General features: G+C 34.6%; 5 protein-coding genes across 7 annotated transcripts; 3 read left to right on the top strand and 2 right to left on the bottom strand.

Annotated features, from left to right (window-relative positions):
* Window positions 1-3,694: 3,694 nt before the first annotated feature.
* On the top strand, window positions 3,695-4,906 carry LOC145015833 (protein DOG1-like 3). The gene is made up of 2 exons (XM_078974307.1): window positions 3,695-4,312; window positions 4,390-4,906. The coding sequence occupies exons 1-2, from the start codon at window positions 3,788-3,790 to the stop codon at window positions 4,741-4,743; spliced, it is 879 nt and encodes a 292-aa protein (XP_078830433.1). The 5' UTR covers window positions 3,695-3,787; the 3' UTR covers window positions 4,744-4,906.
* A 2,844-nt stretch (window positions 4,907-7,750) lies between these two features.
* Window positions 7,751-9,313, bottom strand: LOC145018325 (uncharacterized). Of its 3 annotated transcripts, none has more exons than XM_078976219.1 (3): window positions 8,477-9,313; window positions 8,180-8,413; window positions 7,751-8,068 (listed from the first exon to the last, which is right to left on the bottom strand). In XM_078976219.1, exons 1-3 carry the CDS (start codon window positions 9,245-9,247, stop codon window positions 8,015-8,017), a joined length of 1,059 nt encoding a protein of 352 aa, XP_078832345.1. In that variant the 5' UTR covers window positions 9,248-9,313; the 3' UTR covers window positions 7,751-8,014. The 3 variants fall into 3 exon arrangements, with proteins under 3 accessions (XP_078832345.1, XP_078832344.1, XP_078832346.1); XM_078976218.1 differs by having other exon boundaries at window positions 7,751-8,063; XM_078976220.1 differs by having other exon boundaries at window positions 7,751-8,063; window positions 8,180-8,371.
* A 6,788-nt stretch (window positions 9,314-16,101) lies between these two features.
* Window positions 16,102-20,490, top strand: LOC145014591 (phosphoesterase). The gene is made up of 18 exons (XM_078973007.1): window positions 16,102-16,554; window positions 16,757-16,816; window positions 16,947-16,997; window positions 17,122-17,175; window positions 17,256-17,459; window positions 17,591-17,650; window positions 17,752-17,805; window positions 18,067-18,120; window positions 18,201-18,404; window positions 18,510-18,569; window positions 18,669-18,743; window positions 18,860-18,916; window positions 19,176-19,252; window positions 19,328-19,409; window positions 19,517-19,633; window positions 19,709-19,830; window positions 20,082-20,151; window positions 20,305-20,490. Exons 1-18 carry the CDS (start codon window positions 16,246-16,248, stop codon window positions 20,350-20,352), a joined length of 1,758 nt encoding a protein of 585 aa, XP_078829133.1. The 5' UTR covers window positions 16,102-16,245; the 3' UTR covers window positions 20,353-20,490.
* A 77-nt stretch (window positions 20,491-20,567) lies between these two features.
* On the bottom strand, window positions 20,568-22,484 carry LOC145014590 (uncharacterized). The gene has a single exon (XM_078973006.1). The coding sequence runs from the start codon at window positions 22,456-22,458 to the stop codon at window positions 20,674-20,676; it is 1,785 nt and encodes a 594-aa protein (XP_078829132.1). The 5' UTR covers window positions 22,459-22,484; the 3' UTR covers window positions 20,568-20,673.
* A 539-nt stretch (window positions 22,485-23,023) lies between these two features.
* On the top strand, window positions 23,024-26,157 carry LOC145018090 (Rab3 GTPase-activating protein non-catalytic subunit). Its single transcript, XM_078976011.1, has 8 exons — window positions 23,024-23,518; window positions 23,806-23,943; window positions 24,020-24,205; window positions 24,313-24,374; window positions 24,656-24,810; window positions 25,013-25,161; window positions 25,638-25,769; window positions 25,838-26,157. Exons 1-8 carry the CDS (start codon window positions 23,168-23,170, stop codon window positions 26,009-26,011), a joined length of 1,347 nt encoding a protein of 448 aa, XP_078832137.1. The 5' UTR covers window positions 23,024-23,167; the 3' UTR covers window positions 26,012-26,157.
* Window positions 26,158-26,566: the final 409 nt, after the last annotated feature.

Here is a 26,566-nt window from a genome sequence, read left to right as displayed (position 1 = left end):
GAAAACAAATCTCTTTAGGTACTTTGGTTTAGACTAATTCCACCTTGAAAACATAAACAATTGCATACACAAATTCATTTATTCATGTTCACCGATTCCTAAATTGATTAGATTCATGTTCACTATAACTAATCCTTTAGCAAACAAGTTAATTCAAACAGTGATCAATTGATTAAACAAACAGGCTTCCTAGTGTTCAGTTCGTATCAAGCAAGACTTGTAAATTTAGTTAATTTAAACATTTAATTAACCTCTTGTTGATGGTCATCAAACAAGGCTCACACATTAACTTACTTATTCCCAAGTTAATCCTAGTTTCACATTCGTTATTTCTAGTCTTATAATCTCAATGGTCATCAAAAATCATAAGAGACAAGCAAATCAAGCAGGTTTTCATACAACTTAATTCACTTAACAATTAACAGCAAATAATCATCATTAACACACGAGGATCTTTGAACAAGCTTGGCAAGATAAATTAAACACAAATAAATTATTTAACATAACAATTAGTCTAAGAATCAAAACTTCATTCAATCATAAACACAAAGTAAAAGGTTTTTACACCCAAATCAGAAACTAAATACAAAAAGTATCATAAGGAAGTGCTAAACATGGTCACGTTAGCAATCCATATGATTACCGACATGTATCCGCTCTCCAATCCTTCAGATCTCTGCTCCCGTTAGCTTAACGGCCTTCCGGCGGCCTTCTAGACCCTCAAAACGGCTTAACAGAAGTTAATTGTCGACTAAATTAGGTTAGAAGTCGAATCCCCCCTCCTGGTTAGCTAAAAATCGACATTTATAATCTTTGTGGCCGACCTAAGTACGCTGGGCGTACTTAGGATTACGCAGCGCGTACTCTGGATAATCACGCGATCAAGTCTATCCGGTGCAAGCATTTACGCGGGGCGTAACATTAAGGTACGCGGGGCGTACTCGCTACCTCAGCATTCTTTTCTTTCTTTCAGCTTCTAAGCCCGGTTTCCGCTTCAATCTTTTCTTTTGTGCTTTATCGACAACAAATAGCTGCAAAACATAATTCAAAGTATTATGAGTACTCTTTAGTTCTAAAATAGAATAAATAAGGCCAAAATATTAAGATAAATTGCATAAAAATATATATAAAAATACACATATCACTCAACATGTTACAAAGTGTTATGAAAGTTGTAAACTGTTAGTTCGTTTTTACCATTTCTGCACTATTTTGGAAAAATCACATAAAAATCATGCAAAGTCAAAAACTGAATCCGTAAACTCTAAGAGCTTAGAAAATGTGTCTAGCTTGTTCATAAATTTTATTATGACTTTTTGGAAGTCTCTAACTGGTGTAAAAACGTTCATATTCACATATTAGTCTGAATTCGTAGCTACAGTGATAGGCAGTTTTGTAAAAATCACCGTAAATTGTAGAAAAATCGTGTGATTATGTGCAAGTAGTAATTTTAAAGGTATGAACATTAACCATATGCATATTAAATAGTTTTGAAAGATTTTAAGTTTAAGTCGATCAAAACAGTTTGTGAATGGAACTCAACTTTTCTGTGGAAAGCTAATGTTTGAGTTTTGTTAAGTTTTTGGTAATTTAACTTGTATTCTCCCCCTAAAACTTGAAGAAAACATGAAAATGTGGGGGTATGAACTTACCTTGACTGATTTCAGTAGATGGATGATGAAGAAGAAGGAGTTTTCAATTCAATAACACTTGGGAGATGCTTGAAGATTCGAAGATTCTATGAACAAATATGATGATATTTGTGTATGGAATCCATGATTTGAGTGAAAGGGTGTAAGATAATCATGTGAAAGATGAAATTACTTACCCAAAAGAGGATGAAGAACTCAAAACTCCTGGAGAATCTCGAAATATTGGAGAGGAAGTGAGAGAGAAAAGTGTATTTGCTTTTAGTGAAGTGTTAGTGATCTAAGGAAAGTGAGTAGTAAAGTTTCTTTGTGTGTATGGGTTTAAGGAAACTTGTGGGGGAAGGGTGAGAGTAAAAGGGATTGACTTTTCAGATGTGAATAGTGACATAAAGCATGAATAGTGAACTGATGATGGACATGGAGTGGGTATGGTGGATAGCTTGTGTCCTAACTTTAAGGAGAAGTCAACACTCCACCTCAATATCTTACCCACTAGATATTATTCTTTGATAAAGATTTCCCTCAAAATGTGTTTAAATTATGAATATTTAGGGTCTTATATGTCTAAATATGAGTTTGGGTGAAAATCTCACGTCAAAATCATGAAAAACAGGCTTAAAACGCAAAAATGGTCGAAAACCAGGAAAAGATGCAAGAATTGCGAAAAATCCGAGCTCAGGACCGAAGTTCGGTCCTTGGATGCTTAGAACCGAAGGGAGTTTCGGTTGCTGATGAGAACCGAGAGGTAGTTCAGCCGAGGAATCTTGCAGGCAAAATGTCAAAGGGAACCGAAAGCGAAGGTAGGGAGAAGCGAAGGCGAAGCAAAATGTCAAAGAGAACCGAGAACCGAGTGGTGTTCAACGGCGGCAGCCACCACCTCGTGGTGGTGGTGGTTATGATTTTAGGTCAAATCAACACCAAAAGCACTCCAAACATCAATCCAAATGCACCCGAAAGCCCACAGCCACAGGAAATGGTAGCTAGCAGTGGCGGAATGGCGGCAAAAGGTGGCAGCCACTACCTCACAGTGGTGGTGGTGATGAGTTTTCTTCAGTTTCCTGGCCAAGAGAAATCCATACGTCATTAAACTCATGAAATACGTTCACACACACACCAAATCACGCACAAATCCACCTCCTCACGGTGGCTGGTGGCGGCAGAAGAAGACAATATGTCGGCAGCCACCATGGTGATTTCTCACGAATTCCGGCTAACAGGAAACACACACACATCCCAACTAACAACAACATCACACAAACCTTTGCGAATCCACTGAAACACACACCGAACAAGGCCGCCCTTGAGGCAGCAGGCGGCAATTGGAGAACATTGATAGAATGAACCAGTCGCAAGGCGGCGCCGGCGACAGCGAGCCACAACGACAATAGCAAAGTGGATAAACGAGGGGGGAAGTGGGGTTGCGCCATCGACGATGAGGGATATGGCGGCTACAAAACACATTCAACCGGTCTCCCACGACCACAGTCGTCTCGAAACACTTGCATTTGTCGGCCATGCGAGCAGCGGCAGTGAAACTCCATGGTCCTTGCATGACTCAAGGGGTGACGGTTGGAGCATGGATGTATAAGGTGGCTGCTAGAAGTTGATAAGGTAGGGTTAGGGTTTGGCGATGTAACAAGAGGGAAAAGAAGGTGTCAGGTTTAAACCCATACCCCATACAAACTTCACACGGATTTGACACTTCCAATCCCTCCCACTCATATTTTTTTTTTCAAAATGAATCCATAAGTTACCATTCAAGCCTCAACGTTTCATAATCCTTTCAATTTAAGTCCAATATTTTACCAAACACCCCCTGACTTCTGAAAATCTTTACATACCAATCCGGAATTTACACTTAGCCCCCAATATTCAAAAGTTATGACATTTAACCCCCAAAACCAACGCCTTGCTAAATTATTCCGAATTTAGGGCTACTATAAAATAACATGATTTACATCTCGGAGTTAAGGTTTATTATGTATTACTTAATTTCAAACCGAATGTTACATAAAAAAGGGAACATGAAAAAACATACACTTAGTCATTCTAAGAAATCTGTCTTCATCTGGACGTCCCTCTTTAGCTTCTTCTCCCACTTTTGCAGTCCCTTCTCCTTCAGTATATATATCCACTTCATGTTCATAACCAATTCTGTGTGTGTGTGTGGAGTCAAGAGTCCCTTACAAAAACTCATGGCCAAACAAATGAAACACCAACAGTTCCAATGCTGCTATAAGAACTGGGTGGCTCAGCAACAGCTCGATCTGGACGAATTACTCCAAACACTCACCAACTACCCAACCGACCTCGACTACCTCCAACTCATAACCAAAAAAATCGTCTCCCACTTCGAGAACTACAACAACTCTCGAGCCGAATTAGCCAAACACGATGGGCCTTCCTTTTTGGCTCCAAGCTGGGGGAGCACTTTTGAGAACTCGTTTCTTTGGATCGGTGGTTGCAGACCAGCTTTGATGATTCGGCTCGTGTATGCGCTATGTGGGTCCCACCTAAATACACACTTGGAAGAGTTTCTTGAAGGAATTCGACATGGAAACATCGGAGAAATATCAAGCTTGCAGCTCAAAAGAATTGATGAACTTCATGCTAAAACGATTAAAGAGGAAGATAAGCTGTCGTCATATATGGCAACCTTACAGGCAAACTGTAGAACTCAATAATACATAGGAGCTGAATTACAATTTATTTTATAAAACTTGATGTGTGTTGTATGCAGGAGAAGATAGCGGATGAGCCATTGGTGTTGCTCGCAAGTGGGTGTAGGGGGATAGGGGAGTCGAGCGAGGGTGGGGTGGTGGATAAAACGATGGACACACATGCCCTTGATCTGTATAACGTTTTGCTGGAAGCAGATAAGCTGAGGATGAAGACACTAAAGGGTATTTTAGAGTTTTTAACACCATTGCAGGCGGTGGAGTTTCTGGTGGCTGCGAAGAAATTACACCTTTCTTTACATGAGTGGAGCACGAGAAGGGATACAAGAATGGGGATTACTCAACTACTTGGTAGTAATAATCCGTCATCCTCCGGTGACCCACCACCGCCATTACCACCACCAGCGGAGACGTGAACGGCAACGTATCGTTTTTTCGTGTTTTTTTCTTTATGTTCGTTTGGCGGCTACGGTGGTGCACTTTTCTCGACCGCCATGTGATGTTAAAACGTAGGTTTTCGGGTTTCTTTAAACAGCGGCGGCTGTGTAATAAATAAAAAGTTTTTTTTATTTTTTTTTATTTTTTGTTTTTAAAGGTGTTCTTATTATGATCTATTCAATATTAGTAAGGAAAGAAATTAAGGTTATCCATTATTTTATCATGTGTTTCTTTATTGACAACAATTTCTTTCACTTGCCATACCTCTTTAACCTTGTATTCAGTTGATTGAGGTCTGGATTTTGGAACATGTTCTGGTGTCATTATTAGTTATTGTCTTATAATTATAAGAGAACTTGATTTTCACCAATTATCAATTATTCCTTCGTTTTTTCTTTTAAATTAAAATCAATCATTGTATATTTTTATTAAATTGTGTTTTATTGATTGTTGGAAGTTAGCAACTTTTGGAAGGGCTTGTAACCAAAATATAAATTACAATATGTACATGAATATGTACATGTTTAGGAGTGCCATCACGTGGCCATTGCTACGCCCTTCGATATGTTTTTTTTTTATTTGTCCAATGTTATAAACGCATTAGCTAGCTAAGACCACTTGGAGTGGAGATCCAATGCACCACCGTTGGGTAACATGTTATCGCACCCATGGCACCGACCAAAGGTGTCGTGGGTTGGTGGGTTGTGTCTATGAAAAATCTCTATCATAAGAGAAGAATTAAATACGTCCTTCCAAAAGTCTGGACTTCCGTCTGCGATAACTTTTGCTGAAACTGTTTGAAAACTCTTATCTTTATCTTCCGTCTGAGGCAAAAAATAAAAGAAGCAGATCTAGATATTTATAAAGCTTCGATTACCCTGTTTGCATGAGACGAAAGATAAAGATAGGGGTTTTCAAACAACTTCAGCAAAACTTATCGCAAGCGGAAGTCCGGACCATAGCCCGTTTTCTTTGTTGTATATATGTCCAAATTGAACAGCAAAATATACCGATAATGAACATTTTAATGCTAGCACAAACCTTTTGCGCATCAAAAAGGTGTTAATCGATTCAAAAAGATCGAATTGTGGGTTCTTTTTATTCTACCCTTCACTTGATGATGAAGGCTTCAAATTTGCTGGTAAATTTTCTGTCATCTTTGTTTGAAGTAATTTGGAACAAAATAAGAAGAAAAAAGAGGACAGCTCTTTGTGGGTTTGAGGGAAAGAATGAAGGGAAAACATAGGAGTTTCAAGATCTATTTCGGGAAAAATTGCAGAATCAGAAGGCATGCAAGACTTTAGTTGATGAAAGTTTAGGGTTATGTGTTGTTGAAGCTTTTGCAAGTTATGTTTCAGATCTTGATCGAGTATTTGAGGTGGAAATGAATGAAAAAGGTTAAAATCAAGGAAAATTGTTGTTTGTTTAATCTGAGGGTAGTGATGAACGAGTTTTAACCTCCGATGATTCACAATGTTATGGAACGATTTGTTGTATTTGAACTAAAATCATTCAAATGGAGTTCTGATTTGTTGTTTGTCAGATGCTAAAAACAAAAGGAGAGAGAGAGAGAGAGAGAGAGAGAGAGAGAGAGAGAGAGAGAGAGAGAGAGAGAGAGAGAGAGAGACCATTTGTGTGCATAAAACAAAAGGATATTTTTGTCATTTAATAAAACTGAATCTATTAACAAAGTTAGTCACAAGGCCTTTTTGTGTGCAATGTTTGCTCCGTAGGTACCATCTAAGGGGAAAAAAATTTGTAAGGATTATTTTAGGGGAAAAAAACAAAACCTTAAGGACCATTCGTGTAATTTGTTCAAAAAAACATGGAAATTAAAATTTAAAAAAAAAAAAAAAAACTAAAAAAAACATAGAAATTAAAAATACCACTAACGCCATTAGAAATTTAGAAACATCACACTAGAAATCCAAACATACAAACCGTTAAAAATTAGATGACAAAAACTTCAAATTTGACGTTATTTGGGGCTCTATCTCACAATTTACTAAAACTCAACAAACTTGAAATCTTTATCAGTTTCAACACGTTAAGCTTCAAGAGCATTCTCTAGCAAAGTATTTTTGTTTTCACCATTTGCGGCATCATGCATCGCCCTACGAAACACAATGGTAAACCGAGTTGCGATTGCATGTACGTTTCTCCATTTGGTGTTAAGTAGATCTTTTCTTCGAGGTTGAAGGGTTTGGCGGTTGTATATGTCGTCGACTCTACTCCAAAAAGTAGCCTAAGGGTAGTCATTGTGGTGTGGATCTTCTGTTACATCAATCCATAAATGAGCGCATAAGATCTTTTCTTCAGTCGACCAAATAATAGCCATTTTTAGTGACGAGTTGTAGAAAATGATGGAAAAATAAGAAAGTTAAAAGAATAGAATTAATGAGATTTGAATATGACGAAGAGTAAATAAGGACAAGGGTATTTACAGTTGAAGATTGAAGGTTTAAAATTTTGGGAAAAATACGGTTATATTTTTGAAATTAGTATTTTTTTGGAAAGAATGCAATTTTTAGAAAAGAGGTTTAAGTAATAAATTGCTTAAAAGAAAAAAAAAATCTCATCAGTTAACAATCGCCGAGTTGCCGAGCCAAGCTCGGTATGCCGAGGTCGCCCCTGGTAGCCGAGTCCACACTCACTAGTCTAAATGATTATACAAAGAAAATAATTACATTATTGTGGAATTTGATTAAATTATTGATTTGAGACATAATTCAGTATCCGGAATTATTTTATTAGTTTATTTAAAGTCGTTTTGATATTTTTACATGGACACGATCTAATTTAATTTTGTATTTTGGTGATATACTATATTGATAAAGAACTTATCGTTGAACTCGATTTATGATGATTAGAACATATTTACGCTAGAAAACCGTACTTTATAACAAATATAAAAGCGGAAAATTTGTATTTCACATAGATATAAAGAAATTTTGATTTGAGACAGAAATTATGTCATATATAATATGTATCGAATTCTAACAAATTTATATCATTATGTCCATAAAAATGAGTCCTTACATTGTCATGGAAATCTCAACTCACGAATATAATTTAATTATCAAACTCTATCCACAATTTTAAACTAGAAACCGCAATATAGGAGGTAATTCCTAAATAGAATAACCAATAAAAAACCTAAAGATCATATAATATGATGATACCTTATTAAAATTCTAGGTAACACATCAATATATTATATAACTCACATTTCCAGCAGCAAATTCATCTCTACTTTCTTGTTTCTGCTGCTTCTAGCACCATTGTTGATGACATGTTCCTGCACTATATAAACCACCCATTATCAATGACCATGGTGCACCAATGCTACAAAGGGTATAATGGGAAAAATGTCTAAGAGATTTGAGTGGAGTTTTATGATATAATAATTCTCACAAGATTGTTGACTACACCCCTTGTCGTCGTTTCCACATCATTCAGAGCCTGTTTCCCTGTATCTTCTTCTTCTTCTACATTTGCTATTGTCAAAGGCTCCTCACAAACCATGGATTCATCATCAACAGTTTCTGAATCGTGAGCTTTTTCATCAGGATTCACCTCCAAATTCAACGACCCATCATCTATAATCTTGTTAGAACCAGAATTACAAGCACCATGAACATCATTTCCCTGCAAATACGAGAAATTATGAACTTTTTAATCAGATTCAATCAAGTTTCAGTAATGGAATACCTGTAATTCACTAGAATTATGCTCTGTGACGATTTGAGAAGGAAGCCTATCGATATCCCACCCAAGAACTTTGCAGATAACTCGGCCATAAGCTCTGTGTGATCTAATCTTCTTCGTTTTTGCAATGGAAATCGAATGTTGAACCAGAGCAACACATTCTTTAAACTTTTTCAACCTTTTCAGATGCTTCTTCTCATTCACTCCGCCACAGACCAGACATGAAAACTCACCTCCACCACCACAATGTTTTACATAATAACCCTTCAATTCTTCATCGTCGTTAAACATTTTCCAAAAGAAATTGTACTCTTTGTCACTAACATCACTGTCTTCTTCATTCATGTCGTCGTCTTCGTCGTCCTCATCGCTGTCTTCATCATCGCTACCGCTATTTCTGGAATAAAATTCTTTCGCGGCCTTCAATGCCCTTTGCTGGATCTGGTTCCAGTTGTGGTTTTCTAGTTCTTCTGGTGTTAGCAAACGAGTTGTTTGTTGTGGATTAGGTTTTAGCTTCAATTCCGGCCATCCAGATTGAGTTAATTGAGGGGCTTCGGGAAGAGGTTTCACCGGCCATTCGGTGCCGGAGAAACTGCCGACCTTCTTAGGGTTCCTGGGTTTAAATTTGGGGGTTTTCTTGTGTTTCTTGAATTGAGTGGGAGTGATAGGCTGTAGGTTTGTATAGGGTAATGATCTTGAGGGAGGACCTTGGTGCCAGAGAGAATGGAGGTAAATTACTTCGTCCACTAACCTCTGTTCGTAGTGTGGATCCATTGAAAAGCAAGATCAAGAACTAGGTTGTCGAAGGTTGGGAGAAATTTTAGCGAAGAATCAAACACTGTCTTTATTTTCAAGTTTAAATATTATTATTATTTTTATTTTTAAGGGGGCGTTTGTAGGGCCCTGTCTACATTATATAAAAAATAGATATATATTTAATGTAAAATACAAATCGGAAATTAGGGTTTCAGTTTTCTTCGGTCTTCACAAATCACAATCGACGATTTCGATTGGAGATTGACGAGAATACGAGATACGACCAACTACGGCTGTGACTTCTCCAACTCCCACCCAAGGGCCAAGACGCGACAGGCGACCTGCATTTGACGTTTCCCGTCATCGCCGCCGACGCCGTTCCGCCTACCGACACCCTTTCACTGGTCTTCAGTCTTCACGAATCACGACAGTCGACGAATTGGAATCACCACTGTCGATTGTAAGCATGTGACTTCACATCCTTGTTAAGTGGTTGGAAAAAGAAAAAGAAAAGTTCACAAATCACAATGTATATAAACTATTAGATTATATTGTTATCTATAACACCACATTCCCGAGTTCAACTTAACGAGAGAAATGAAAGGAAATAAATGGAAATGAGAAGAAAATAAAAATAAATAAATAAAAAAAATTGGTGTTCCCGAGTTTCATTAAATGAAAGAAGTTGATGGAAATGGAAGGATCATTTTCCCTTTACCTTTCCTTCCGATTTGGGAGAATTTGGAAGAAAAGAAGAAATATTTTAATTTTCCTTCCACTTCTTTCCAACTCAGGAACACAAAATAAAATTTTGTTTTCCTTTCCTTTCTCTTCTTTTCTCTCATTATTTTCTTTTCTTTTAATAAACTCAATAAAGGGGTGTAAAACTTTGCCTAAGTGGATGGAAAAAAAGAAGTTCTTGTTTTTTGCCCAGTAATTTTTTATTATATTTTTTGGCTTTCTCCAATAGGGCAATGTATTCACGTATAAATATAACAAGGCCATTATAGAAAGAGTAACAAAAAAAAAAAAAAAGAGTAAACGAAAAGAAATTTACCTTGATGCGTTTTTTTGGTCAGGATAAGATATCCCATGGACTCTTTGCAGATATATAACAATAAATTAGTAGGATTAACACATATTTGTACATGTTTGTGAAATCATATCATTCACATAACACCAAAATACTTCATGAAATTAGATATTACAATGCCACTTCACTTACACCATAGTGCTTCATGAATTTGTGAAAGCATATCCACTTAACCCAGTAGTGTTCACCATCCTTATTTTCATCAGTTGAATCCATGCGTGAACTAAATTACTCATTGATCATAATTTCATCAAAAGATCATCTTTCCAGTTAAAATTCCTTAAAGTGTTTATTGCCTATTTATTTATACATAGATTCCAATTTATTCATGAAACTAGAAAGATCAGACTAAATTCCCTAAACTACAAAGAAAAAACATGTAATTACTTTTAGATCTGTAACCAGATAACCTTAAAGATCCTTATATTTCATTAAGAAATTGAAAACTGAATCTTAATTCATATTCGTTGAACAAACCCTAGCTACTCCCTCATTTCCTTGTTCCAATTTGAGGCGTCAAGGATAATACAACCATCTCAGCTTTATTGATAGACAAAATAAAAATCTAAAAAAATACCCTACCTGATAATGCCCTTTACATGCAAGAAAATAAATCTAAACAACAATGTTCGATTAAATTGCGAAAAGGATTCTTACTGAAAGAGCCGAAGGTGAAGCACAACCAAATGGAGCGAAAGGAGCAGGCAAAAGAATCACTAACATGCCACAAAGCGATCCGCAACGGCGACTGGAATTGTAGAGCTTCATCCCGCTATCGTAAGAAGCCTGTAAAGCGGTAGTGTTGTAAATCAAGAACAATAAGAAGATGATGAAGAAGAAGAGGCGAACCCTTTTAAGTATTGGGGAAAAAACCGGAACCTCAAATCAGTTAAAGAATTGATAACCAATCGACAACAAGCATTTCTCTCTTTATCCTCTCGCTAGTTCCTTGGCGAGATGTTCTTAGCGAGGCTCTTAGCATACCTTGGGGGTGGTGTAGCGAGTTGCTAGCGAGGGTAGTGGCGAGGCTTAGCGCCTCCCACTCCCTTAAGCCCAATAGATAAATAGAAGCATATATAATAATTGATATACCTTTGGGCTTAAAATCATACCAACTGCAATTACACTGTAAACTGACATCAAATGAAAACGTAAGAAATCAGCTAGCATTTAAATACCAAATGAATCCAACAAGAATTTAGATAACGTGACAGCAAAGCAACTAAAATGCATGGAAATCAAAGCAGAAATTTATATCATTGTGTATGTTATAGCTTTTCTCAGACATGAAGCTTCAAGTCACCAAATTCATAAATTAGAGCTCAAAATACAAATACAAAATATATGGGGTGCAACTGAACGGCTAAACAAATTTTGTTACAATGAAACATGCATGTAGAATGTAAAGAAATGGGTTGGGAGAAAAAATTGGGAATATTTGGTGTTGTCTTTTAGTAATTCTTATAAATTTGTAATTTTGGATTTGTTGTATTTTGCATTTGTAATGTTGGATTTGTCTTTGTAAGATTGTTGGAATTGTTGTTTTATAATGTTAGATTCGTCATGTTGGCTTTTTAATTTTTTAGTTTCTAAAAGATTCGGTTTTAAGTTTTTAAAGTTATTAAAAATAGTATTTTTAGTCTAAAACAAAGCAATTTCCTAGCAAAAAAAAAAAATCCAATTTTGAGCTTATAAACCGGAGGAACGGGGGCGATGGAGGTAACCGGGATCGGGGATGTGTAAACGGGAGATCCAGGACGGGACTGAGGGCAGCTATTTCCGCTCCGGTTTCGTTCGGTTGACATCCCTAGATGTTTGTTTGGATTTTGTTCCTCTCAGTTGACATATACAAATGAGCATTAATAAACAAATGAATAAAATAAATAATATATGTAGCTAGTTCAGCTAATTTAGAAAGAAAAAAAAAACAATAAAGTTTGTAAATTACTTGTTCGTTTATTAACAGCAACTTAATGGAGTCTTGTCTTTGTTCTAAACAGATTTCAGGCTCTACATCTTGATGATTCGTATCTTCAAAGTGTCTACTTCCTTTAGTACATTTAGCTTAGTTAACATAGTATGATTTGTTGATATATATATATATATATATATATATATATATATATATATATATATATATATATATATATATATATATATATATATATATATATATATATATATATATATATATATATATAGGTTTAGGTTCATTTGAGACCATTCTAATTTTGTGAGACCGTGAGACCAAATCTAAAAATAATTTTAAAATGCAAAATAAATGGAAAAATCCAAAAATTCTTTTTTTTAATATTATTTTCGGAACTTGAATTAACTAAAAAAATATAAAAAAAAATTAAAAAAAAATCTGTTTTTTTTTTTTTTTGAAAAATACGTGAAATATTCTAAATAGAATATTACACTGATATATTCTAAAATATAATTTTAAAATGCAAAATAAATGGAAAAATCTAAAAATTCTTTTTTTAAATATTATTTTCGGAACTTGAATTAACTAAAAAAAATAAAAAAAAATTCTTTTTTTTTTGAAAAATACGTGAAATATTCTAAATAGAATATTACACTGTACATATTCTAAAAATAATTTTAAAATGCAAAATAAATGAAAAAATGAAAAAATTCTTTTTTTAAATATTATTTTCGAAACATGAATTAACTAAAATAAATAAATAAATAAATGCGTCTCACGGTCTCACAAAATATAGGTGGTTTCAAATGAACCTAACCCTGTATATGTATATATATATATAAACAATTATTGAAAACATGCATTATTTTATAGAGAGAATTTCGTATATACCCTTATTAAAAGTTAAAATATCGTATTTGCGTAGTCTAAAATCTAAATATTATATCTGTCCTTCTTAACCTTTTAAAATATCATATTTATCAAAATATGTTGTTATAATAGTTTTTAATATTGTATAATCCTTTTTACATTTAAAAATCATTAAATTGAAAAAAAAATGACCACATTGTTATTGCCTTTTAAATCAAATGAGCTCTTAACAGGATAATAGGATTTTACCACTCAACATCTTCTTCACAATCATTGGACCTCTCGGCTCTTGCTGTCTTCCTGCTTTAATATGATTTTTCACAAATCTCTTCCATATATGCCTTTGTTTTTGACAAAATAATCAATTAGAAGAGATAAAAAGAAGCTCGAGTAGACAAGAGTGAGAAAAAGTTTGACTTTTAGGTCTAACACCATGTACGTTCCATGATTATAATGTTAATAATTGACTTAAATTCATACTAACATGTTAACATTATTCTCTGTGTTGGTTGCAATAATTACAACAAATGAAGAAAAACTAGAGCAAAAATGTATTGAAGAATACTCAAATTTCAAAAGAGAGAAAATCCATCATCAAGTCTAATTCACTATAAATTCAGAAAGATCAAAAGCACATTCCATAAGCATTCCAAAAATTTAATTCACTAAATTTTAAAAATAGGCTTAAATTGAGCCCCTAAATCCAATCCACTGAGTTTACACTTTAAACTATCAAAGCTAATGCTTTTTGGGATTTGACACGATGGATGAATGTGCTCCTCTGTAGTGGTGTTTTGATTTGTGTAATCGGTAAACAAAAAAATTAGGACTTTAGATAATGGTGATGATTCAGTTGTTGCTGAGGCGGTATGTTTTTGCATTCAAAGAAAACATGATTTAGCAAGTCTTCATTTTGTAGTGATTCGATATATGTAACTTTGAGTTCTTGGGGGAATACCTAATTATACATAAATATCATCACATTCAAACACAAAATTGAACAAAATCATGAGCTTAGATAGGAAAAGGGCAAAAAGAAAAGACAGTTACCTGCTTATACACGATTGTAAGAAGAAAGATGGCTAGAGGGAAAGAAGGAAGACGACTAGAGGTAAAATCCGATGAAGGTGAGGAAGACGTTGAGGATATACTAAAATCAAATTATCTTGTTAATAGCTCGTAATTTGGAAGCTAAGGGCAATATGGTCCACTATTTTTTTTTTTTTTTTTTTTTTTTTTTTTTTTCAATTTTAACAATTTTAAAATATAAAAAAGGATAGTAAAATATAAACAACTATTAAAAAAACAATTTTAGGTAAATTTGATATTTAAAGGATTAAGAAGGATAAATATGATATTTAGATGTTAAACCAGAAAAATATGATATTTTCTCGTTTAGTAAAGATATATATGAAATTATCCCTTCTTTATACTACACTCTCAAAAGAAAATGAACACTAAATATGAATATGAGAATGAAAACCATCAATCCCTACTTTATGCAGATGATCTTATCTTAAATAGGAAATCTACAATTGAAACCGAAATATATTTGAATTTCAATGAATTTGAATTATATTAATCATGATTTGTTGTCTAATTGATTATTTATTTTTATTGTTATTCAATTTATCATCTTTATATCATTAACTGGATTACTAATTTAAAATTAAATTCCAAATCTATAGGAATGCTTTTAGCAAAACATAAGGTTTCAAATGGGTGGGAAACAAAAATACTTGTCGGCAAAGTCAGTTGGAAGCGGATAGTGAATAGCGGATAAATAATAGCATTCTGCTAAACGTTACATGAAATAACTTTTAGATTGAAACGGTTTGTTTAACTTAAACGTTAGAAACTTGTATTGTCAAACGATGCCTTCTGTTCAAAACAAAATGTTTTATCAAACAATGGATGCTAGAAGCTTCTAAACGCTCCGTGCCGAGCATGCTCAAAATGAAAATCATTAAGAAAATTACACTTGACAGGAAGGAGTTTCTAAAGGTGCCATTTAGCATAAAACATACTCTTTTATTAAGACATATTTTTCATTTAATTTTATGATATAGTAATAACAAATTTTTTCATATAAAATATATTATCAACAAAATCTTACTTCATACTTAAAATCGACACCCTTCTAATATTTCATTCAGACAATTTTCAATTATGTCTTCATAAGGAATTTACAAGAAGAAGTCATCAATAAGCTTATTTTTAAATAATCCATATTCATCTAATCATCTTTAAGAAGTCATCATCAATAACACTTTAACTAAAAATATAAAATATGTATACAACAAATAAGAATTTGATTGCAAGTAGCAGTCGACATAAATCAATCAAAGTTTTAACTACGAATATAAAATAATAAGAATTTGATTGCAACTAGCAGTCGACATAAATCAATCAAAAAGACTTCATCATTAGAATTTCAATTACACGTAAAAACTACACAAAGCAAAAGAAAAAAAAAATGATTGCAAATAAAAGCAACAAATATCACTGACCCCATTAAAAGAAAGAGTAAATTACACGGATGGTCCCTATGGTTTATGGTAATTTGCGTGTTTAATCCCTAACTTATTTTTTTAACTTGGAAGGTTCCTACTGTTTGTTTTTGTTACACACTTGGTCCCTGTCTTACCTAAAGATACTATTTTTCCCTTGATATTTTAATTTATTTAAGTAAACACACCCCCAACCCCACCCCACTCACCTTACCTTACATACCCATCATTTTTTCTTATTTAAATAATAGTCGTTTTAGGTAAGACAGGGATCAAATGTGTAACAAAAACAAATTGTAGGGACCAAGCACGTAACAAAAACAAACTGTAGGGACCTTCCGAATTAAAAAAATAAGTTAGAGATCAAACGTGCAAATTACCCCAAACCATAGGGACCATTCGTGTAATTTACTCTAAAAGAAAAAAAAAATATATCATGCCTTTATCAATAAGAATATAAAAAATAACAATAAACAATACAAAGCAAATAAGCAATACCTCCAGCTCAACAATGGCGGGAACATACTCGAATACCACAGCCCCATAGCACCGGCCACTGGCCCAAAACCCTAGGCTGTCTGAATGAGTGAATTCAATCGTTAAGCTCCACCGTATGCTTATTATAGTTGCTAATCTTCGCATTTCATTCTTTTCAAGAAACCCTAGGTCTGTAATATTTGCTCTTCATACAATGTCATCGCCTTCGCCAACGACGATCGTCGCGGAGTACGCGAAATCGGGTAAATCTTCATGCAAGAAATGCTCCGAAAAGATTGATTCGAAATCCCTGAGATTAGGGTTGAAGAGTCGAGACCCTCGAGGGTATGATAGCCTTAAATGGCATCACTTCAACTGCTTCTTTTCTTTGGATTCCATTCCGGCTTCTTCGGCCGAGACGTTCGAAGGGTTTTCTGAACTGAAGGTAAACCTTAAATTGATTCCATTCCTTCGTTTGGCTTTCTATTACTCCCCCAATTTTTATGATGTATAAAACGAAGAGCATTCCTGTTTATGAGCAATGTCGTTTACACACTATCAGATATAAACTTCCATTATCTGACAAAGTGCAAGCTCATTATGTTTTGTATGGTTTTGAGCTGAATATTCTTCCTTCTACCATTCAGGGCAGTGATCAAGATAAGTTGAAGCAGATGATGAGTGAAGAGGATCGAACTTCTACCAAGGTATATGCTCATCTAAGCTGCTTGTAGTTGTACCTACATATAGGATGCCTTCTGCAAAAACTTTATGATTCATGTTTTGACCATGGTTGATGGTGCATGTTTTGACCTAACTCCTATTGTGCTATAACAGAGAGGAGATGTTGATGCTGAGTCAGACAAAAGAGATTTAAAGAAACTAAAGGTAGAGACATGCAATTGAAAAGATATGATCTTTTTGTCCAATTTTCATATTATGATATGTTTTTCACTTTTCCATATCTTTAAGTAACTGATTGTATTCATGTAATTCTGCTTTGTATTTATAGACTGATGAAGATGAGGAAAGTGTGAAAGAAAAAAAGAATGCAACAAATGAAAAGGTATACTGTTATGCTACTAAAATGAACTATAGCCAAATTACAAACATACCCTTATGTCTTCTTCCTCTACTTGTATCAAGATTGTTGTAGAGTATGCAAAGTCAGGAAAATCTTCATGCAAGAAATGCACTGAAAAGATCGATTCAAAATCTTTAAGATTGGGATTGAGTTTTTGGGACCCACGAGGATATGAAAACACCAAATGGTATCACTCAGACTGTTTCTTTCCTCTTGATGTAAACTTGTTGTCAGCAGAATCAATCGAAGGGTTTTCAGAACTCAAGGTGGGGCCCAGTTTAATTTTCTAGCTGCTAATTTTATTTTCTTTCGATAACCATTTTTGTTTTTCACATATGATCAGAATCAATATTTTGATAACTGTTTTTGCTGAATATATTTGGTATTTGTTATGCAGAGTGATGATCAAGAAAAATTAAAGATACTTGTGACAGAAAGGGATCAATCTTCTAAGAAGGTACTATTTTTGTCATTTTTTATGAATTAATTTTTTTTTTTTATATTGGGTTGTTTTGTTTTATGAGTGATTTATTTATTTATTTTATAATTTTGTGACAGTTAAATGAAGATGCTGAACCTGAGCTGCAGCGAAAGGATCAAAAGAGTGGAAAGGTATAAAATTTTTTAAATCAATAATCGAATAATGGTATATTTATATAATTAAGTAATAAACTCAGTATTGTTTACCCAAATTTCTAGCTCTTTTGTTTTCTTTTTAACATATTATTTAAAGCACAACATTTTAATAATATAATTTTGACTTCATGGTTGCATCTATCTGTTTAATAATAGAAATATGGCCAAAGTATGTTACCTTTCTATGCAACTTTAACATACTGATTGTATTCATGTAATTGTTCTTTGTATTTATAGTCTGATAAAGATGAGGAAAGAGTTCAAGAAAAAAAGAATGCAACAAATGAAAAGGTATACTGTTATGCTACTAAAATGGACTATAGCCAAATTACAAACATACCCTTATGTCTTGTTCCTCCACTTGTATCAAGATTGTTGCAGAGTATGCAAAGTCAGGAAGATCTTCATGCAAAAAATGCTCTGAAAAAATCGATTCAAAATCTTTAAGATTGGGATTGAGTATTTGGGACCCACGAGGCTATGAAAACACCAAATGGTATCACTCAGACTGTTTCTTTCCTCTTGATGTAAACTTGTTGTCAGCAGAATCAATCGAAGGGTTTTCACAACTCAAGGTGGGGTCCAGTTTCATTTTCTTTTTAATTTTTTTTTCCACTTATAATCAGAATCACTATTTTGTTAACTGTTTTTGCTGTATTTTTTGGTGTTTTATTATGCAGAGCGATGATCAAGAAAAACTGAAGAAACTTGTGACAGAAAAGGATCAATCTTCTAAGAAGGTGTTATTTACTGTTTACTATTTTTATCATTTTTAATGAATTAGAAAACTATATAAAGTTTAAACCAGTCATTTTAATGAATTGAGTTTCCATTTTTAGACATCTGATAAACTTGATGAAGACATTGGATTGAAGATAGACTTTTCACCTAATGATGTCAAGGACAATTACAAGGTAAAAAGATCAGTTGAACAGTTTTTTCTCCATTTTTATACTAAAATGTTCAATTTATAGTCGACTTCTATTAATTTTATGCATCTGTAAATACTTATAATTATTATTTGTTTTAGGGTGCAACATTACAACCAAAGTGGAAGGTGTTCCAGACCCTCATGTATCTAGAACGGGTTAGTTCTTTTTTTTTTAGTGTAATTTACATTTTTGGTCCCTGAGTATATCTGATTTTTGCAAATTTGGTCCTTATTTGAGGTTTTTGTAACGTTTTTGGCCACTATTCCAAGTAAAAAGACTATCTTTGGGACCAAAAATAGTTCTTTTTCTTAGGGACCAAAAATATTACAAGAACCTCAAAATAAGGACCAAAATTGCAAAAATCATCTATACTCAGGGACCAAAAATGTACTTATACTCATAATGATTTTGCAGGAAGATGGCCTCCAAGATTCAAGTAAAATTGCTGCCTTTGATTTTGATGGATGTCTTGCAAAAACATCAGTTCAAAGGTACACATGACATGGCATGTTTACAAAAAGACGAAAATGCCCTTCTCATCATGTAATACATATAATTAATTACAGAGTAGGTGCAAGTGCTTGGTCTCTTATGTACGCTTCAATCCCAAACAAGTTACAAAGCTTGTACAATGATGGTTTCAAACTGGTTTGCATTTCCCTTATTTATTTATTATCAATATTCTAAAACAATAACATGTTTTTTTTTTTTTTTTTTATCATCTTTATCTCTATAACATCTTGTATTATCATTAGGTTATTTTCACAAATGAATCAAATATCGAACGTTGGAAGAACAAGCGACAGGTGGCAGTTGACTCCAAGATCGGAAGACTCAACAGCTTCATCAAACTCGCAAATGTCCCGATTCAGGTAATTCTAAAAGGACAATAATGTCCTTTCACTATCTTCACAGATTTAGCCACTGAACTATTATTATTTATACAGGTTTTCATTGCTTGTGGTGTAAGTAAAGGCCAAGAACATGACCCCTTTCGCAAGCCAAAAACTGGAATGTGGCAAATTATGGAACAACATTTTAATTCTGGAATTCCAATTGATATGGATAAGTATATGCTTCTTCTTTCATAACTTTTGAATACATAAAATTTTGAGCAAGTTACATTTTTGGTCCCTGAGTATGGCTTTCTCTTGCAATTTTGGTCCTTATTTGAGGTTTTTGCAATTTTGGTACAAAAAATAGTTATTTTACTCAGAACATGGAACAAAAATGTTACAAGCTGTAAGAATTAGATAAACTCAGGGACCAAAATGTAATTTTCTAATCTTAATAACTGGTGTGTTGTATTTTCTTATACAGGTCGTTTTATGTTGGTGATGCTGCTGGAAGGAAAGATGATCATAGTGATGCTGACAAGAAATTTGCAGAGGTAATAATTAATTAATTATACTTACATTGTCTTCACTGATAATAGCAATGTACTTATGTCTAAAGGATTGTAAGTATTTTTCTATTTTGGGTAAGTAATAAAGTATGTTGCTATTTCTTGTAATTTGAGAAAGGAACATTTTTGTTGTTGCAGGCTATTGGGTTGAAGTTTTACCTTCCAGAAGAATACTTTGATCAATGAAAGATTGGAGGTGTTGTTAGTAGGGTGTAATTACAAGTCTACCCTTTTGACACTTGGTCTCTGATATAGAGATCTCTACTTTAAAGTATGCTTGTAATCTATGATACAATTGGGGTGATAGTTTCACTTCTTTTGTCATGATCATTTTGTTTGTGGAAATTTTACTTCTTTTATCACACCAAATTGTTCCTAAGCACTTATACAAACAACAAATAAATAAGAAAACCAAACAAAGTCTCTTATTGTGCACCAAAACATGTTTTCCTCATTTCCACTTCGTACATACAATCATAACATATAACTAATAACTTCCAACATATCTTACATTTTCTTCTTCCCACCACCAATCTCACCTTCTACAATCGCATGCCTTGTCAACACAATCTCTTTAACAAGATTCTTGTAAAGAAAAGGTCTCACTGCAGCTCTCAAGAATTGACCCGGTGGAATCCTACTCTTCTTAATCTTCTTCATCCGTGGGCCATACCCTAATTGCTTCCACTCCTCCGGGCTTATCTTAGCCCTACCACCCCTCATTCCCATTTCTCCCTCCTCATTCTCATTCTCATTCTCATCTCCTTTTCTCTCCTTTTTCCTCTCTTCCATCACCTTCGCTTGCTTCTCATACAATTTCGTTGTCATTTTCACACTTCGCCTCGCCATTACCTCCATCTCTTCATTACTATTCACCGCTTTCTTGAACTCTTCTTCCCAATACTTCTCATCTTCTTCTTCCACACCATCATCATCATCATCATCATCAACATCAACATCAACATCATCATCATTGAGCTCCGCATCAAGCACTATATCATCTTCATCATCATCGTCTTCGATCCAATCCAAAACTTCCCCTTTTGTGCCACCATCATCATTCTCATCGGGGGCATCACAACCCAACTCCATTTCCTCTAATTTAGCTTTCCATTCCTTTGTATATGGATGAAGCAACTCAATCGGATGATTCCCGAGTAAAAACTCCAAACATTTTGACTTCTTTTCATCGCTAGCTTTCTCAAACGCTTTCACTACATCATCCACAAAAGCTTTTGGATTCACTCTCAGAATCTTACACAACCCACCAAAATAAGTACACATTTCAACCCCACCATCGTCACTTTCCAACTGACACATAAAATCTTGCTCGGTTTCAGGGTCAAGAAGAGGCGCCATTGATTTAAAAAACTCATCTTGAGGTTCAAATCGACATTGGTAAACGGGTCTTTTTACGTATATGATATCGGGTCTCATCCATGCTGCACATTTTGTGATCAAAGCTCTGGTTCTGTTCCCGAGTCTACCCATTAAATTCCATTTATCTAACCTCTGTTTTCCAGCTTCAACCACAACTTCACTAACGAGGGTCCATTGCTCCCATGGCAGCTCTGAAACTCTCCATTTTGGATGCCTGACAAACACCCAAAAGTATCTGAATCCAACGGTTTTATCTAGCGACTCCAATCTCTGACCAAAATCTTGACTCATTTCAAACTGTTCGATCTTTTCCCACTCTTCTTGATCTCTAACTTCGCCAATCAAAGTCACGTTTTCATCGGAAAATCGACCACGGATTGGTTCTCCTAAAACCACCCCACGCCATGAATATGGTCCGAATTCACCATACTTGTACCAATCATATGGGTGCTTAAGATTCGGATCGTCTTTCTCCATAAACTGAACCATTCGATCGTATCCTAACCCGATCATTTGCAGCTCATCTTCAGAAAAGTTATTAGGGTAATTACCGTGGGGATTCTTCAGCCTATAGAACAGGCTTTCAGCGAGCTTCTTGCTCTTCCGTCGAGCATTTCGTTTTGCTTCTCTACGTAGCTCGGCGGTTCCTTCGATGCGGCCGCCGCCGGGGGCGCCGCCTGCTATTTTCTTGCTACGCCCGGCATATGATCGAACATCTGGTCTGCAAGACGCATTGTTTGGTTGGAAAAATGAACTGATTGATAAGGGTTTTGGGAGTTTGGGGCATGAGTGAAGTGGGATTCTGGCTCTGTAAAGAGGGTTTGAGAATTTCGTTAGGGGATATGGATAAGGTGTGAAGGTTGAGAAATAGGGGTTTAGGGTTTTAGAGAGGGAAGGGTTTTGAGGAAGCATTTTGCAATCAGTAAAGAAAAGAGATAAAGCTCCAGTGATATAGAAGACACAATTTTTTTTTTTAAATGTTTTTATGCTATTATTTTGTATTTCAAATTACCTAGAGTAATTACTTTTAATCTGATTTATTTATGCTTTTGCAATTTTTCCCCTCTAAAAGGCTATTAAAACTAACAAAACATTATATTTATATTAAAAAATTCAACTTTTTTTTTTCTATACATTTAAGGTGTTTGGATTGCATAGTTTGTTTTTTTTAAAACCAAAATTAATGAAGTTTTTGGACCATCTGAATGGACCAACCTCTAATAAAAAAATATGTTTGTGTTTTAAACTTTTTTTTCTACAGACCGCTAAACTCCTGTAATAAATTAAAATTTAAATAAAATGATTTACAAACTGAAAATATTTATGAACACCAAAATTTTCATAATTCTAGTCCTAAAATATCGAGGAAGATTTCAAAATTTGGACTGAAACTGTGATTTTGAGTAAAATAGAGGACCAAAGTTGTAATTACTTAATATTTAATAAAGTTTTAACATACGTATTTGAGAATGCACGGTATAATTCTCGGATTCCATCGATCAAAGAAACTTTTCTCAACGCTTGTTCTGTTGTTCATCACCAACACCAATCCCACGATATAATCCATCCCTTCTTTCGAGAGAATTACTTCAATGGCCGAAGCATAAACAACCCAAAATTCATGGCTCCTAGAACCCACTTGACAGATCTCGGAAGCATCGCCAACGTTGATCTGACCGAACTTGGCGCAGGCAAGGAAGGCTGGCTTGATAATCCCAATCTCCTCTGTGCTCTCGATACAAATTCTCTTGCAATCGCCAATCGATACTACATCCTTGTTCTCGAGTGGTCTAACGCCTCTGGTACTGCTAGCTTTCGGGTCAAGATCCGACCCAATCTTTCCCCAATTGAGGCGGAGTATGTATCTGCTCTTGAGTGGTTGGTGTTTGATGATATTAGGGTTATTGCCATCGGAACATCTTGTGGGTACTTTTTGATTTACTCACTTGGAGGCGATCTTATTCACAAACAGGTACATTACTGCAATTTCGATTTTGAATATACTTCTAGATTGAACTCGTTCAGAATCAATTCCTAACTACAATAAATTCAATATAAGTGCTATGAATTGCATAATCAGTTTTACCCAATCACTCAAATGGTTACACTTTTCGCCATGGAGCGAGGTAAAATAAGCTAAACGAATCGAGACATTGAGAGTTTGATTCTCTCCATGAAGCAACAGCCAATGTTAAAATCCAGGAAAAGTAAAGTAATCACATTTTCATACGCTTTAAATTACCATGATTGTTTTGGCAGCTTGTATACCCTGGAAGGATTCTAAGGTTAAGAGTACGTGGAACCAAGAGAGATATTACAGAAGATACATCATCTTTTGAAGAAGTATGTGTTGTTATAGCAGGCATAATTGCTCGTTTTGATGGATCTGATCTTCAGGTAAATTGTGGTTGACAATGAAACAACAAATGATTTCAATGTCCTTTAGTAAATTGTGGTTGACAATGACATGCAGAAAGTACTTCAAAAATGGTATCAAGAAACTCAAAATCAATTCTGGAATTCCATTAAAGATCCAGAAGAAGAATCTGAAGATTCCTTCACCCGAATTCCCTACCAAGTTTGGAATGTCAATGGATACGGCTCGTGTACTGATGCTGCCATCACAGGTGTCATGTCGCCTCCTCTTCTTGAACTACAGGTAACATCGTAAAATGACCATTTTGCCCCTCTCCGTCTTGATGAGTTTTGGAGACTTTCTGAGGGTATTTATGGTATTTGAATTCAGCTGGTTTTATTGTTGAGCAGTCGAGTGATCGCTATTATTGTGCTGTCACCATTGGAGTTGATGCTGCAATTTCTGCGTTTAGGTTAGTGATTCTTGGTTTTAGAGAAATTTACATTTTTAGTCCCTGGGTATAGATAATTTTTGCAGTTTTGGTCCCTATTCCAAGTAAAATTTTCTAAATATCGTCATTTTACTTGGAACAAGGACCAAAAACGTTGCAAAAAGCAAAATTGCAAGAGAAAACCTTTTGGGACCAAATTGTAAAAAGAAAATCTATCAAGGGACCAAAAATGTAATTTCTATTGTTTTTTATCACAGAAAGTCTTGAGAAGTGATTTTACAATGTGATTTTTTTTTGTAAAGGCTTTCTGAAGATCGAAGCAGGTCTTTTGTGGGGGCGATTTTGTCAAAAGTTATGCCTGTAACTTTTTCGACAATAGCTTCTTTTTCTAAATTGGTTTGGAGGAGCCAACAACCAGCAAAAAAGCCAGAACCAAAGCCACAGCCATTTGCTCGAGGTGAGTAGGGTTATTTTTGACATTTCATAAAAGGTTTATAAGAAAGGTCAAACTTGTACTTTGAAAAATCTACCCAATTAAAAAATGCAAGTAGGTTGCTACTTCTTGCACTCATTTTGATACTGATTGTAAAGAAACTTACTATCAAAAAAGGTATGGAAAAATATAAACTAATGTAACCTTATTTTTATCAAATTTACAGCTTTACCCCTTACATGTTTGAAAGATCACCCGAGAAAAGGGGAGAAGCTAACCTTATCGCCAAGCGGGACTTTGGCGGCAATAACGGATTCACTTGGCCGTATTATGCTCTTGGACACCCGTGCCCTTGTGGTTGTACGGTTATGGAAGGTAACGGACTGTGTTTGACATGTATTGGATTCAGACTGATATAAAAGCTCTTTTTTTGTCCCTCCCAAAAAGGTAGGACAAGGACTTGGTCTAAATGCCTCATCTGTGTAAAAAGACATGAATGCCCTCATCAGTACTTATATTTCACTTACTACTGTCATACATTGGACTAAGACTATGATTGATGTGAGTGGGGAAAAAGTGCAATCTTTTGTTTCACGCAAAAAGATGGGACATGGACTTGCTTTCCATAACCCATATTTGCGAAAAGACGTAAATGCCCTTTTCATTCTTAATCATTGAAAATATCCCTAGAAAGCTTTTTATAGTGTGTTGGCCCATGACAATGGAACAAAAATTGTTTTTTCTGTCCCACCAAAAAAAAGGTGGGATAGGGACTTTCTCTTGTCTAACCCGTGCAAAAAGACGAGAATGCCCTTCTCATCCGAAATAACAAAAAAACTCAATTTTTTCAGGGGTATCGTGATGCGAGCTGTCTTTTTGTTGAAAGACTTGTAAATAAAGAGAGTATAGGAAGCCATGAACGCGTGAAAAACAATTATTGTTTATGTCTTGCCATTCATGCTCCTCGAAAGGGCATTGTTGAGGTAATTAAAAAAAAAAACATTTAAATGATTTTTTTTTTTTCAAATACTAATATTTATAAAATTAACAGATTTGGCAGATGAGAACGGGGCCCAGGATTCTTACAATCCCGTGCCCAAAAGGAAGCAAAATACTACAACCCACTTACAGATTTGGATCATCAACGGTTTCTGAATCCTCTTATAAACCGTTGGAAGTTTTCTTTCTGAATGGAGATTCTGGTCAACTTTCAAGATTAAATTGATTGGTGTTTTTCTTTTATTTGTTTAGGGTCTCTTGTGTTTATGGTGGTAAATTAAGGGGTTGTTTAGGATATTCTTGTTTATCAAAATGGAGTTTGTATTAGGTTATATGCTACTACTAAAATGTAATAAGTTGATAAGTTTTTTTTTTTTTGGTGTTTGACGAAAATTTATTGTGTTTATACATGTAAAAGAGTAAAAGTACCAAAATGGATAGGGGTAAAAGGGTAAATGGTTAAACCTACACTCTTTGAAGTGCATATGTGGCATGGTACTCTTGTTAATGTTAATTTAAAGATGGTTTTAAAATAAAGATTCCATCAATGTAGAATACTCGTAATGATAAATAGGCATGGTACTCTTGTTAATGTTAATTTAAAGATACTTTCAAAATAAAGATTCCATCAATGTAGAATACTCATAATGATAAAATAATTTGAACCACATAATTGGGGATTTTTTTTATCAAATGTGGAATCAATGACTTTTGTTGCTATGAATCAATGATCTATATTGGCATGTGGCTTGCAAGTGACGGAAAAAGACACAATATATTG

This window comes from Lactuca saligna, chromosome 9 (assembly GCF_052625555.1).
Source record: "Lactuca saligna cultivar CGN05327 chromosome 9, ASM5262555v1, whole genome shotgun sequence".
NCBI classification, from domain to species: Eukaryota; Viridiplantae; Streptophyta; class Magnoliopsida; order Asterales; family Asteraceae; genus Lactuca; species Lactuca saligna.
Note: the sequence above shows the minus strand (reverse complement) of the source record. Positions and strands in the feature narration are given on the sequence as shown.

Excerpts from the sequence above, each read along its gene's own strand:
- LOC145015833 (XM_078974307.1), top strand. The coding sequence starts at position 3,788 with ATGTTCATAACCAATTCTGTGTGTGTGTGTGGAGTCAAGAGTCCCTTA. Across the intron at positions 4,313-4,389 it reads CATATATGGCAACCTTACAG|GAGAAGATAGCGGATGAGCC; the intron begins GCAAACTGTAGA and ends TGTTGTATGCAG.
- LOC145018325 (XM_078976218.1), bottom strand. The coding sequence starts at position 9,247 with ATGGATCCACACTACGAACAGAGGTTAGTGGACGAAGTAATTTACCTC. Across the intron at positions 8,414-8,476 it reads ATAATTCTAGTGAATTACAG|GGAAATGATGTTCATGGTGC; the intron begins GTATTCCATTAC and ends TCGTATTTGCAG. Across the intron at positions 8,064-8,179 it reads GGGGTGTAGTCAACAATCTT|GAACATGTCATCAACAATGG; the intron begins GTGAGAATTATT and ends TATATAGTGCAG.
- LOC145014590 (XM_078973006.1), bottom strand. The coding sequence starts at position 22,458 with ATGCTTCCTCAAAACCCTTCCCTCTCTAAAACCCTAAACCCCTATTTC.
- LOC145018090 (XM_078976011.1), top strand. The coding sequence starts at position 23,168 with ATGGCTCCTAGAACCCACTTGACAGATCTCGGAAGCATCGCCAACGTT. Across the intron at positions 24,206-24,312 it reads CTCCTCTTCTTGAACTACAG|TCGAGTGATCGCTATTATTG; the intron begins GTAACATCGTAA and ends ATTGTTGAGCAG. Across the intron at positions 25,162-25,637 it reads TGGTTGTACGGTTATGGAAG|GGGTATCGTGATGCGAGCTG; the intron begins GTAACGGACTGT and ends CAATTTTTTCAG.
- LOC145014591 (XM_078973007.1), top strand. The coding sequence starts at position 16,246 with ATGCTTATTATAGTTGCTAATCTTCGCATTTCATTCTTTTCAAGAAAC. Across the intron at positions 19,410-19,516 it reads ACAATGATGGTTTCAAACTG|GTTATTTTCACAAATGAATC; the intron begins GTTTGCATTTCC and ends TATTATCATTAG. Across the intron at positions 19,831-20,081 it reads ATTCCAATTGATATGGATAA|GTCGTTTTATGTTGGTGATG; the intron begins GTATATGCTTCT and ends TTTCTTATACAG.